Consider the following 14,640-nt stretch of genomic DNA (forward strand, 5'->3'; position numbering starts at 1 on the left):
CACTGCTGCGCCAGCGACCCCTGGTGGTGAGCACAGGTGCCAACAGTAGATAGTAATGGCAGAGCAAGGGAGAACTGAAGTCAGTTTCAGGATTAGTGAATAGGTTAGTGGCTATAAAGTGCTCACAGGCAGCTTGACTCATGTTGTGTATGGTATCAGTCTTGGATAAATATAAGCAGTCCAGTTTCCTCTCTATTCCAGGAAATTTCCTTTCTGGTGCCAACCCGGGAAGGATGGGCTTAAATTTTGCTTTTCTAAGGAAGGTGATCTTTTATTCTTTCTTTCCTTCATTCTTTCTTACTTGCCTCCTTTTTCTCTTTTTAATATTTATTTATTTACTATTGGACATAGACAGAAAGAAATTGAGAGAGGAGGGGGAAATAGAGAGGGAAAGACACAGAGAGGCACCTGCAGCCCTACTTACTCACTTGTGAAGCTTTCCCCCTGCAGATGGGGACCAGGGGCTTGAACCTGGGTCCTTGCACACTGTAATGTGTGCACTTAAGCAGGTGTGCCATCGCCCAGCCCCTAGGAAGCTGTCATTTCTATACAACAGCAATAGATACCTGCCCAGACTCCTAGGCAAGTGCTAGAAAGCTATAGGCCAACCTCAGAGATGCTGTGGACTCTGTTTCAGACCCTCACAATATAAGGAGTGTTGTTATAAAGTGAGTCACAATAAAGTTTTTATTTTTCTGGGCACATTAAAGTCATGCTTTCAATCTACTGTTATTGATAAAACGAAGGCAGCCACTTGGCAGGTAAAAGCGATGGTCTTACTAGGTTCCTGGAAGCCATGGTAGCAACTTGACATTCTGATCTAGGGCCAGCAAATGAAACTAAGTTACACTGAGAACGAGTGAAAGAGGAAAAGGCCTAGCAGTACCGATGTGCTAAGAGTTCCTCATGATTCCATTCTCGAGCCATCAGCTTCTCAGACTAAGTGACTCCAAGAGATCAAGAGTGAGAGACTGTTTCCTTCAAATGCCAGTTTCAGTCAACGTCAATTCTCACGTGACTACAGTCCCTACATTGCTACCTCTCATGCTAATGTTAAAATGGCATCTGCTGATCACGCCCCTTGGGGCCCCCACCTTTCTCTCTGTTCACTGGCTCTGACAAGTAACAGGCACAATGAATATTCTCAACAGACTGTAGTCTGTTAAGTGGGAAAGAACTCTGTGTCTCAAAAAAGCAATGTGTATACCTAAATTAAAAATAATAATTAATAATAATAACTCACTCCCCCAAAGTGCTAACCATCATCTGAGCCTTTGGTGACTTCAAAGAATCTCTCACTGGAGTAAAACGTGCTGCATCTGTGACTACAAAGTGTACTTAGACAAGGTGTGCTTAGTGGCTGAGAGAGAGCTCACCAGGTTGGTTGAGTACACATGTTATAATGTGCAAGAACCCAGGTTCGAGTCCCTGGTCTTTACCTGCAGGGGAAAAGCTTTGCAAATGGTGAAGCAGGGCTGCAGGTATCTCTCTTTACCCTTTTGATTTCTAGCTGTCTCTATCCAATAAATAAATAAAGGAGAGAGAGAGAGAGAGAGAGAGAGAGATTGCTCACCAGGTAGCTGTGAGCCATCCCTGGTGCTAAAGTCTGGACTGAAGCCGCAGCACCACATGACAAAACAGTGAATAGACGTGGGGGAGCTCAGTGGATGGCTGAGTAGTATTTGGGGGGGACCAAGAGTGGGCTGGCTCTGCTCACAGCTCTCAACTTGGATGGAAGATCTTATTATCACGGAGAGTCTAAAGCTTCCTCTGAGAGCAGAGGTTTTTCTCACTGTATCAGTTTCCTCAGACTGCCATAAAACCACCATCTACTGGGTGGATTAAGACAAGGCAAACACTTTCTTATGTTCCAAGTTTTGTGTTCTCCTTTTCTCTACCTAAGACTGACTATCAAGTATCCTTCTTTTTCTTTTAAAATAAATAAATAAATAAATAAATATCTTTATTTATTTATTTATTTATTGGGTAGAGACAGCCAGAAATCAACAGGGAAGGGAGAGAGAGAGAGAGAGAAAGAGAGACACCTGCAGAACTGCTTCACCACTCACAAAGCTTCCTCTGCTCCCCTGCCCCAGGTGGGGATCAGGGAATTGAACCCAGGTTTCTGAGCGTGAGTGCAGAGCCCAGTCGTCCCCACAACCCAGCTTATATGGAATGCATTCAGAGGGGGGAAGGAACTCTCCAGGAGCGCTTATACCAATGCGAACAGCTTGGCTGGAATTTCAGAGCTGGCTTTGTTTGCCTTCAGGACCCCACTTCTAACGAAGCTGCGCTGATGGACGAGTGTGCACTGACCCCAGTCAGCCACTAGATGGCGCAACTTTGGGAAGTGATACAGGGCAGCCAGTGACAAGGAGATGCACTTTTCCATTGGGACTGTATCTTGGTCATGTCCTCTGCCTTTGATCAAGAGAGTGTTTTGCTTATCTTTATTAAGTAATGTTTATCTATACATACATATGTATTAATATATATCAATATATGCCAATATATCTGTATCAATCTCTATTTTCCCTTTTGTTGCCCTTGTTTTTTATTGTTGTTGTAGTTATTATTGTTGTTGTTATTGATGTCATCATTGTTGGATAGGACAGAGAGAAATGGAGAGAGGAGGGGAAGACAGAGAGGGGGAGAGAAAGATAGACACCTGCAGACCTGCTTCACCGCTTGTGAAGCAACCCCCCTGCAGGTGGGGAGCCAAGGGCTCGAACCGGGATCCCTACGCTGGTCCTTAGCACCACCTGTTGGTAGAAAAAAATATAAGATCACACAGGCACAGCATGTGAGGTCAGTGGAAGAGAGTTCTTTCTGGTTTCTGTATGATGAAAGGGATTGTGGGAATGCAACTGGCATGTCAGAGAAGATGCATCTGACATGTTGGCGGAGGGAACACATATATCAGGAGTGCTGGCTCACCCTGTCAGGATCCGAAAAGACAGAGCAGTGACACTAAGTACTCCAGATGGGAAGGCTGAGTATGAAACAGCGGGCCTCAAGCTCCTTCCTTAGATGTGTGCAACCAGGTTTTAAAAGTCCATTTATTTTGGGAGCTGGAGGTCAGACAAGCTCCCGTGCTAACTGTAATTATACATGGGCCCTGGGATAGATCGATGTGGTAAGCAGTTAATTGTATTTATATGTCTTTTCAAGTTTGGGAGTCACTCTCTTCCCTAACCCAGCTTTTAAATTCTTTCTATTCTGCACTCTGACACCATCCTCCAAACAATATTTCTAGCCCACCTTTATGTTAGCTATCAAGCACAAGCAAAGATTACTAAAGTCCTGGTCTCCCAGGAACATACCCAAAATAGATATCCTAGCCTCTCTTCACCGTAGGATCCCTACTGTCACCTACTCTATTCCTACTTCTTGGTCTACTCAACTCCTACTTTATCAAACATTTTGTCCTGTTTTATATCTTACTGCTTTTCAGCCAACAAATTCCAGATGCTACGATGATCCCATCCTGACTTCTCTGGGCAGACAACCTTGCCAATGTGTCCTGGAACCTCACCTCTCTAAAGCCCTACCCTACTAGGGAAAGATAGAAGCAAGTTTGGAGTATAGACAGACTTGCCAACACCCATGTACAGTGGAGAAGCAATTACAGAATCCAGACCTTCCACCTTGTGTACCCCATAGAGAATTTTGGTCCATACTCCCAGAGGGGGAAATGTTAGGAGAAGATGATCAGAGGGCTCTGAAGCCCAGCTCCACTGGCACTCAGAACTCCCATGACCAGAACTTTTGCACCATAACTGAGAAGGAAGATATTATGGAGAATACCTGAGGAAGTCAGGTACTATTTCTCTTAGCTGAGAAGGAACAGGAAAAAGGAAGGATAACAAAAGGATGACTCCACTCATGAGTGGAATATATTCAACCCATATCTATAATCTTGAGAGAACTATGGCAGTTACTGTTGGGGAGGGACACAAAACTTTGGTCCTGAGAGTGGTATGGAATTATACCCCTATTATCTTATCATCTTGGAATCACTATTAAATTACTAATAAAAATAGTAATTAAAAATGATGATTTTTAGTATCTATACTTATTTATTTATTTATTCCCTTTTGTTGCCCTTGTTGTTTTATGGTTGTAGTTATTATTGTTGTTGATGTCATCATCGTTGGATAGGACAGAGAGAAATGGAGAGAGGAGGGGAAGACAGAGAGGGGGAGAGAAAGATAAACACCTGCAGAGCTGCTTCACCACTTGTGAAGCGACTCCCCTGAAGGTGGGGAGCCAGGGGCTGGAACCAGTATCCTTACACCAGTCCTTGTGCTTTGTGGCACCTGCGCTTAATGTACTGCGCTACCGCCTGACTCCAAATGATTATTTATTTTTATGAGAGATAAAGGACAAGAGAGTGTGAACAAGAGAGATCAGAGCGTCACCACTCAGCTCTGATATATGGCAGCGGTAGGGATCGAACCTGGGACTTCCAGGGCCTTGAGCATGCAAATCCTGTGCTGTAAGACCAACCTGTCTCCCCAGCTCTATAGCCAGAAATTTTTCTAACACTTCTCTCCCATTTTCTAGGGAGGAATTTCCATTATCCCCTTGTCTGCCTGGGAACAGACAACTTAGGTTTAGTCTTCAAAGAACTGGGGAAGAGAATTCCAGACTGATTTTGCAAACTCCAAGGAGCTCATGAGCTAAAATAAATGTGACTACAGGGAAGAGGACCTTCGGCTCCTGTCCCCACACCAGCAACTAGAGGTCCACCCCACTTTCCCACCCCTTCTCACCTCCCATCTCTCAAGCAGGTTTCGGAAAGCACTTCAATGGACAGACTGAACAGATTTCAGAAAAAGACATAATTAATAGCAAGTGCTGCTTTTTTTTTTTTTTTTTTAGCAGAGCTTCTACTGCTGCTTGGTTAGTTAGTTCAAGTGATTCCAGTAGCTAACAGGTTTCTCTGTCATACAGGACTTTCAAATAGTTCATTATGGTCACTTGAGTGAATCCGTGCCTCATTCTTAAATATAAATTCTGACAAAGATGATCAGAAGAAAACTTTCAGGCTGAACAAAAGTGAGGGCCCAACCAAAGAAGCTAAGAGGAATCTTGAGCAGGGCATAGCTGAAAACACTTACTAAGTATCTATGATTTTCAGAACAGAAGTTACATCCAATAAATAAGAACAAGACATTATATAAATAAAAAGCATTTTAAAGAGTTGTTGGAAAAGAGAAAATTCAACAGAATGAATGAAATACAAATTCATAGACTCTTCCAGAAGGGAAACATTGAAGAGATGAAGAATAAGAAGAAAAATATAGTAAATTACACAGAAAAGATTACTCTAAGGGTTCACATATCTGAAAACAATATTCTAGAAGTGAAGCAGAGAAAGAGGAGCTGATATAATAATAAAAGAAATAAATCAAGAAGAATTATCAGAAATAGATGGGAATTTTTAGCTTGAACATGGTTGTAAAATTTCAGAAGAGGACTAGAGGGAAGGATGGAGAGAGAGAGAGAGAGAGAGGGAGAGAGGGAATGTTACAAAGTCAAAGGGGAAAAAAATGGAAAGGGAGGTGAGGTATGAATGAATCCATAGCCAGCCAAACTGATTATTCCCATGAAAGGGTAGAATATCAAGTTTCTCAGACATTCAGTTACTCAAAGAACTTACCACCTCCCACGCACCTTTAATCAAGGAATAGTTTGGGAATATCTTAGAGCCAAATGAGTTATTAAGTCAAGAAATAAGATTCATGGGACTTAAGAGACCAAGGAGCCAACCAAGAAATATGAAATATGGTGAAGGGAAGTAGTTGGATAACTATGCAGGAAACTTCTGAGTAATCAGCCCAGATTGAAGCAGGAGGGCAGAAGGATAGAAGGGAGTAGGGGAGAAGGGAAGACAGAATGGAACCAATATACTTATTCTATAACAATCTGAAAAGAAATTAAGATCAGTATGGAGACAAAGACCTAATGTCGTGCATAAACACATCTTGATTGACACAAATACATCTAAGAAAAAAATAAAAACAAAAACCAGAGCAACAATTCATTCCAGGAAAACTAGAAAGCTATGTAAGAAAATGAAACAAGATGATAACGAACTACTTTCATCTTAGACACAGTAATACAGATGTCAGGGCATAAAGTCATAGTCATACAACAGGAACTCTCTAAAACTTGGGTCTAATCATAGCAGAAAGATGAGGTTGGGGAGAAGGGGGAAGCAGAGGTAAGAATGATGGAATAAGATAACCAATATCTCCAACCAGTAAATGGAGAAAGAGAAGTGAATCTGTCTGTGGAAGTTACAAAGTATAACCGTCAGGAGGAGCTGCTATTTAATTGTGCTGGAGGTCTGTAGAATCAGATTTGCTGAGGCAGATGGTGAGAAAAAGATATTGCTGCTTTTCATTGTAGCTTCTTTTGTACCATTTGCCTTTGAATTAGATATATATTACTTTCATAAATAAATTACTGTTAAAAAAAAAAAAGGAGGCTAAATTCAAGGAGCAGATGTTTTGAAAAGTAGCTCCAGCAATATCTGACTGGCTATGACAAGAGAAGAATCTATAAGTATATAACAAAGACTTAGGGGGTTAAGATTGTTCTCCTCAGAAAGTTTCTGAAACTCCCACTCAACAAGAAAAATTTTCCTTTTCTCACCAGTGAGGAATTAGTTGGATTTCTCTATGGGTCTGTGGACAGAGGAATGAATGTACTTAATGTACCCACAAAGAAACTCTCTCTCTCTCTGCAGTGTTCTCTGCACAAGTTTATTTGTAGTTTTTTTTTCCTGTTTTCTTTCACAATCCAATGCCATTTGAAAGATGTGAAAAGCTAGACCACTCCATGCTGATAAAAATATCTGAGCCACTAAAAAAAAAAGTATTGACCAGGAAAAGATACCATTATTTGAAAAGGATTTGGATGAAAGAAAAAGAAGCTTCCTTTGTAATTTGCTGAGTCACACAGAATGGTAGGGATTATACTTCTGCTCAGCTGGGGGTATGTTTTATAAGTAAAGAATGTCAGAGAGGTTCTGAAATTCTCTAATGTTCTGTCCACACTGCTGTGTTAATCCCTAGGGGTGGGCAGAGATTTTGGCAGTTTGGGTGGAAAGATGCTTGAGATCATGGGCCTTTCATAAAGGTCAATAATGAGCCTGAGGGCCAGGTGTCTCTTCAATCTTTTTTTTTTTTTTTTTTTTTTTGGATAGGGAAGAGAGAAATTAAGAGGGGGAGGGGGAGGGGAAGATAGAAACGGGGAGAGAGACCTGCAGATCTGCTTCACTACTTGTGAAAGGACCCCCCTGCAGGTCGGCAGCCAGGGGCTGGAACCCGGATCTTTGCGCTGGTCCTTGTGCTTAGTACTATGTGTGCTTAGCCGGGTGTACCACTGCCAGGCCCCCTCTCTTAAACTCTCTTCACCGAAGCTTTAGAAGAATGACTTTCAGCTGTGCAGCCACACAAAGAAAAGTCTAAAGGTCGAGCTAAGGTGGTGAATAATCCCAACCCTTAATAGTACTCTTCTGCTGTCTTAGGGTTCAAAAAAGACACTCAATAGTTAATACTATCATCACATTATTTGTTAATTGGGTTAACTTTGAAAAGTCCCTTTGTTATGGTTTGCTGGACAGTACCCAGTATCTTGTATATAGCTGCGCCATTGGAAGCTTCCAATCCACTTGGTCTAGGCTTTTGAGAGAGTCCGCATATCAAATACACAGCCTATATATCAAAAAGATTCAGTTTGTCTTTCGAGAAACTTTGAGACATACAATTGATTTCCCCCTCTCATATTAATTAGCTACTGATTTATATGTCTACATTTTGCTAGGAGTGTACATAAACACCATTCCCACCACCAAAGGACTGTGACCTCACATCTTCACTATAGAGCCCCTACTTCCCCCAGTCCTGGAACCCTTGGATAGGGCCCACTTTCCCGTATGCATCTCCCAATCCAAACCAAATAACATTGCATCTGCCGATCACAACCTAACCAAAGCAACGATTGCTACCTCAACATGCTTCACCTCAGAATGTATCCAGAGACTTCACGTGTGGAATGACAACCCTTCAGCTTCATTACTCGGGTGAGACCTTTCCTTTAATAGTGCACTCTAATTTCATCTCAGGTAGTTCACTTTCTAACAAAGTCCCATAACCTAGATATACACCAGTTTCTGTGAGAGAGAGCTTGTGTGCACACGTATCCATAAACTACTGCAAAATATATACCTGAAAGCAGGACTACACTGGAGTTTGCAGTGAGTACCTCCCTAACACTTCCTCTCCACTATTCCAAGCTTGGGATCCATGATTGCTCAACAAATTGTTTGGCTTCATATGTTAACTCTGTTTTCAATCACCAGGTTCCAGATGCCACCAGGATGCTGGCTAGGCTTCCCTGGATTGAAGACCCCACCAATGTGTCCTGGAGCTCAGCTTCCCCAGAGTCACCCTGCTAGGGAAAGAGAGAGGCAGACTGGGGGTATGGACCGACCAGTCAACGCCCATGTTCAGCGGGGAAGCAATTACAGAAGCCAGACCTTCTACCTTCTGCATCCCTCAACGACCCTGGGTCCATGCTCCCAGAGGGATAGAGAATGGGAAAGCTATCAGGGGAGGGGGTGGGTTATGGGGATTGGGTGTTGGGAATTGTGTGGAGTTGTACCCCTCCTACCTTATGCTTTTGTTCACTAATCCTTTCTTAAATAAAAAATTAAAAAAAAAAAATAGTACTCTTCTTACTCAATGCAAAGCACATCACTGTCAAATTCAGCCCCAAACATCACAAAGGAAAAAATAAAGTGACTGAAATTCTAAAGCAGGAGACATTCGCCTCTCCACACAGAAGAATGTTGAGCCCTCCACCACACTCTCGGAGCGAGAACAGCAGCTTTGCATCTGGGGGAATGAATCATGAACCAGAAAGTTGCATGCCTTCTGGTCTGACACACTAGGGAGTTTGGGGGCGGCGGCGGGGGTGAGGGAGACGCCAGGGTTTCTTCAAATGACGAAGCTGAGAGAACCAGAAGAAATCAGTCTCACAGAGCGCACGGTGTGGAAGGTGGGCATGGAGAAAACTGCAAGGATGAGTCCAATAACTCCCTGAGAGGGAGGCCAAGAACAGGCGGCTCTTGCCAGAGTCAGGCACTGACTGGTCACAGAAGGGAAGTCCACACAGGTGGGCCAAGGGGGTCAGGCAGCACAGGGGTTGGCAAGGCAAGCAAGGCTGTCCTGAGTCAGTAGGCGCCCTGGGGTTTAAGAGGGGTCTCTTGGAGACACTCAGAGGAATGCAAGGAGGTAGACCCCTAACTCTATAAACCTGGGGAGTAGGCAGTAACCCCGACACACTGTAAGGAAGTGAGAGACCCTTTGGTGGTAGTCTAGACTGGCAGAGAAACTGGACGGGGGCATGTAACCACTGGCTCTGAGATTCACGGTGCTAGGGACCCAGTTCCAGGTTGGGCCACATAAAAAGTTGAGACTAGGGAGTTCGGCGGTAGCGCAGCGGGTTAAGCACACGTGAAGCGAAGCGCAAGGATCGGTGTAAGAATCTCGGTTCGAGCCCCTGGCTCCCCACCTGCAGGGGGGTCTCTTCACAGGCCGTGAAGCAGGTCTGCAGGTGTCTATCTTTCTCTCCCCCTCTCTGTCTTCCCCTCCTCTCTCCATTTCTCTCTGTCCTATCCAACAGCGATGGCATCAACAACTATAATAATTACAACAACAATAAAAAAACAAGGGCAACAAAAGGGAAAATAAATAAATATAAAAAACTTAAAAAATACATTAAAGAAATAAAGAAATAAAGAAAGTTGAGACTACTAGTATAGGGTGACTGAGTGGTTGAAACCGAGACCCCCTCCAAAAGATGGAGCTGTAAAGTGGTCCTAGGGGAGGGAGAGGTGGTGACCTGAAGTTTATAAATCTAGTTGAACTGAGGCCAGGTGGTGGCACACATATTACTGCGTGCAAGGGTCTGTTCAAGCCCCTGGTCCCCACCTACCATTCATTCACTGGTAATTATCTCTCACATCATAAAGCTCAATCAACTGTACTTGGAATCCACTGGATAATCAGGGTCTTAATTGCAAGCTCCAAATGTGGCATAACCACACACCTGTATTCAAGCATAAGGTAAACAAACTCCCGTCTGCAGATACAAACTTAAGAAATACAGGGACCTCCTGGAGAAAGTGGAGAGACACTGCCACCTGCTGGACAAAGTTTAATTCTTCCACTCCTCAATTCTGTCATTCTGCAGGTTTTTTTAATTTTATTTTTGTTCCCCCGCCCCCCCATGAATTTTGGGTCTTACTTAAAACAAAACTTCTTTAAACCTTTGGCCACCCATCCTATATATCTACTAACTGAAAAATTCATTAATCAGCCCATGCTGATGGTAGTTGACTCCAGTCAAAGCTTTAGAGTGAGTTTCAATGAAAGTTGAAATCTCAATTTCCTGATGTTTCTGGTAAGTGTTAGGGCACCAAGGTAGATAATTAAAAAAAAAAAAAAACCTGGATGGGGGCTGGGCAGTGGCACACCCAGTTCAATGCACATAAGATTAAGCGCAAGGACTTGGGTTTGAGCTCTCCCCTCCTCACCTGCAGAGAGGACACTTCATAAGTGGTGACGCAGGTCTGCAGGTGAGGACACTTCATGGTGACGCAGGTCTGCAGGTGTCTATGTTTCTGTCCCTCTCTGTCTCTTCTCCCCTTCTCAATAAAAATATGATTTTTAAAAAGGGGAAAAATGGCCACCAGGAGCTGTAGATTTGTAGTGCCAGCACCCAGCCCCAATGACTGGATGTGACAAATCAAACAAACAAACAAGCAGACAGACAAAAAGCTGGCTGAAGAAATCATTCTGGGATAGAGAACCACTTCACCATGTGCATTACGCAGGTCTGAGCCACCACCACATTGAAGGCACCTTCCTTTGGTGGTGTGGTCTTGGAGTCTCTCTACTTTAAAAAATCCTGGCATACTAGGATTATGTATGTCATGTAGTGCTATCTTCAGTAACCATATTCCCATGATAGTTTCAGAAATGGGGTACTGGCCAGAATAGCACTATCCCCTCTTCCTAAGGTAGAAATACTATTTCCTGAAGGTACTTGATTTTAGTCAAAGGTCAGTTGTCACTGGTTCATCTTGTTCTCTCTCTCCATACCTCCCACCTCTCTTTTTAATACAGATTTTACAGAGCCTGAAATTCTATTTTTTAATTTTTTATATTTATTTTCCCTTTTGTTACTCTTGTTGTTTTTTATTGTTGTTGTATTTACTACTGTTGTTGTTATTGAGGTCATTGTTGGATAGGACAGAGAGAAATGGAGAGAGGAGGGGAAGGCAGAGAGGAGAGAAAGACAGAAACCTGCAGACCTGCTTCACTGCTTGCGAAGTGACCCCTCCTGCAGGTGGGGAGCTGGGGACTCGAAGTGGGATCCTTAAGCTGGTCCTTGTGCTTCGCGCCATGTGCACTTAATCCACTGGGTTATTGCCTGACCCCGAAATTCTACTTTCTTATAGACACAAGTCCAGTCTCTGTCTTGCAATGTGGTTGGTAAATTAAGTGTGTGTGTGTGTGTGTGTGTGTGTGTGTGTGTGTTTGTGTGTGTTACCATGGCATCAGGGAATGGACCCAGGGCTTTGTGCTTGTGTGATACTGCTTAGAGATCTCCCTGGTCCAGTTTCTGAGTTTCTTTCTTCCATTCCCTCTCTCTTTTTTCAAAAAAAATTTTTTTTATTTATTTAAATTATTGGATAGAAACAGAGGGAAATTGGGGGGAAGACAGAGGGAGAGAGAGAGACACCTGAAGTCGTGCTTCACCGCTCATGAAGCTTTCCCCCTGCAGGTGGGGATCAGGGGCTTGAACCAGGTCCCTGCACACTGTAATGTGTGCGTTTAACCAGGTGCACCACCGCCTAGTCCCCTTTCCATTCTCTCTCTCTCCTTCCTTCTTCCCTTCCTTATTTTCTTTTAAAGATTTTATTTATTTATTAATGAGAAATATAGGAGGAGAGAGAAAGAGCCAGACATCACTCTGGCACATGTGCTGCCAGGGATTGAACTTAGGACCTCATGCTTAACAGTCTGATGCTTTATCCACTGCACCACCTCCTGGACCATGCTTCCTTTCTTTCTCTCTTTATTTGTGACAGTGGAGAGAAAGAGCAGGAAGATAAAGATACACCACCATTTCACTATCTATGGAGCTTCTGCTCCCTCCCCCACCATATATGGTGCCCCCATGTGATGCCTGGGCTTGAACTCAGGGCTTTTTGCATGGTGAGGTGTGTGCTCTACCTGGGGAGTAACCTCCCGGTGCTATAATCTACTTACTGAACATGGATCAGATGTTAAGCACTGGACTAACTGACTCAATCAAGTATGTCTCCGTAATGACGGTATCATTCATGCATCCTACACTGGAGCCCCTGAGAGGTTATCTCTTGCCTCTGGGCATGTAGGTGGTGAGTGGAGAAGGGATTTTAACACCCAGACTGTCTACTCCAGAGCCTTGTGCTGTAGCCACTGTGGTGTTATGTCTTTCCCACCGACCAGCATAGAAGGGATGGGTAAACAGAGAGTCCAGTTAGGGCCCCTGTCATTTTCTATAGGAAAAGGTGAACTCTGAACCAGGCACCTCCATCCAGGATTCTGGCAAGGCACCTCAGTAGCCACAGCTGTCCTAACTAGAGCTGAGAATGACTAAGTCACTGGGGGCTGTCCAAGGACTGTTTTACTAAGCAAAGAGAAAAGATACCCTATAATTGTAGAAGGAGAAGCCGGAAAACAACCTACTTGATACTTGAATATTATACATTTGCTTTTTAAAAAAAGATCTTCAAAATGTATTACATATGAGAGAGTTTCACATCAGTCTCTCTTTCTTTCTCTCTCTCTCTCTCTCTCTCTCTCTCTCTCACACACACACACACACACACACACACACACACACACACACACACACACACGAAGGGGGAAAGCATTACGCTGGTGCACACGGTGCCATGGATTGAACACTGAACCCCAAGCATCAGGTGTTAAGCTCCTACTGCTTGAACTTTCTCCTCAGTTGTACGACTTCATGACTTAATACTTTAGGGTCATAACAATACAGACCTCAGAGGTCAGCTGGACTGACCTGGGCCACGAGGGCACAATCACGGCAGCAAAAAGAACGGACGTGGGTTTTGCCTCCCACCTTGGCCCTGTTTTCTAAACGCTTTGATCATTTCATGTTAGTTTGACATCTCGGACTGACATTTTCCTTGTCAGGTGGATAAAAACTTGAGAGTCTCCCTGGGGCAAACTGCATTGCACTTCCTTTTCTACACACTTGCTATTATTTTTTTGGTGTAAATGTGTTTGGATTGGAATTCTGCAATGTAAATGTATCCAGCACTCACTGATGAATTTCCCATGGAAGCCTAATCATTCATATCTCATCTCTCTCTCTACATATATATGTGTGTGTGCGTGTGAATTTATACTCTTATCATGGTCTCCAAATACTTAATTTTTATTTACTTTGATTTTAATGAGTAAGATATATAGAGAGAGATACCAAAGCACTGCTCGGCTCTGGCTTATGATGGTGCTGAGGACTGAACCTGAGACCTCAGAGCCTCAGGCATGAGAGTCTTTTGCATAACCTAACTGTTAAGCTGTCTCCCCAGTCCCTACAAATACTTTGAAGTAAGAAGTTTCTGATTTTCAAAATGAAGCACTTACTTTATGAGCGATCTGAACCCCTCCAATCCAGTACTTGAGTGATTTGTTTGGAACCACACACTTGTTCTTTGTAACACCTGGCAGCTAGACTCCTAACGCACCCCACAAAGTTCTAGTACATTCCCTGAGACTGCTCCAGTGTTTTGGAAACATGTTGAAAATGAATAGTAAGGGATGCATTTACATTGGTAAAATACTTGAAACAAACACTTCAGATATTATTTAAACTCTACAGGAAAAGGATGTGGCACAGGAACATTCAAGATCTCTGGATGAGTGAAGACGAGGTCATGTAGTTCTCTGTCTGGATGCTAGGTGGCGCTGTTGAACTAGACCGACTGGCTCAGTTGTGTGGCCAACTTTAGGGTTTTATAAGGAACTTAAAAAAATTTTTTAACCCCATCCAAAAATGGGGGGAGGAATTGGACAGAATATTCACCACAGAAGAGATCCAAAAGGCCGAGAAACACATGAAAAAATGCTCCAAGTCTCTGATTGTCAGAGAAATGCAAATCAAGACAACAATGAGATATCACTTCACTCCTGTGAGAATGTCACACATCAGAAAAGGTAACAGCAGCAAATGCTGGAGAGGATGTGGGGTCAAAGGAACCCTCCTGCACTGCTGGTGGGAATGTCAATTGGTCCAACCTCTGTGGAGAACAGTCTGGAGAACTCTCAGAAGGCTAGAAATGGACCTACCCTATGACCCTGCAATTCCCCTCCTGGGGATATATCCTAAGGAACCCAACACATCCATCCAAAAAGATCTGTGTACACATATGTTCTTGGCAGCACAATTTGTAATAGCCAAAACCTGGAATCAACCCAGGTGTCCAACAACAGATGAGTGGCTGAGCAAGTTGTGGTATATATACACAATGGAATACTA

General features: G+C 43.4%; 1 protein-coding gene across 6 annotated transcripts in view; it reads right to left on the reverse strand.

Moving 5' to 3' along the window:
* UST (uronyl 2-sulfotransferase) overlaps positions 1–14,640 on the reverse strand; it is a 426,518-nt gene that overhangs the window by 89,933 nt on the left and 321,945 nt on the right. The window contains exon 8 of one of the 6 annotated variants that reach the window (XM_060205362.1): positions 2,512–2,762. The exons of the other annotated variants lie outside the window; for them this stretch is intronic. Coding sequence (XP_060061345.1) covers positions 2,527–2,762 — 236 coding nt within the window. The 3' untranslated portion in view covers positions 2,512–2,526. Of the gene's footprint in view, positions 1–2,511; positions 2,763–14,640 lie in introns of those variants that run through there. 6 annotated transcript variants of the gene reach the window in all.

This window comes from Erinaceus europaeus, chromosome 13, assembly GCF_950295315.1.
Source record: "Erinaceus europaeus chromosome 13, mEriEur2.1, whole genome shotgun sequence".
NCBI lineage: Eukaryota > Metazoa > Chordata > Mammalia > Eulipotyphla > Erinaceidae > Erinaceus > Erinaceus europaeus.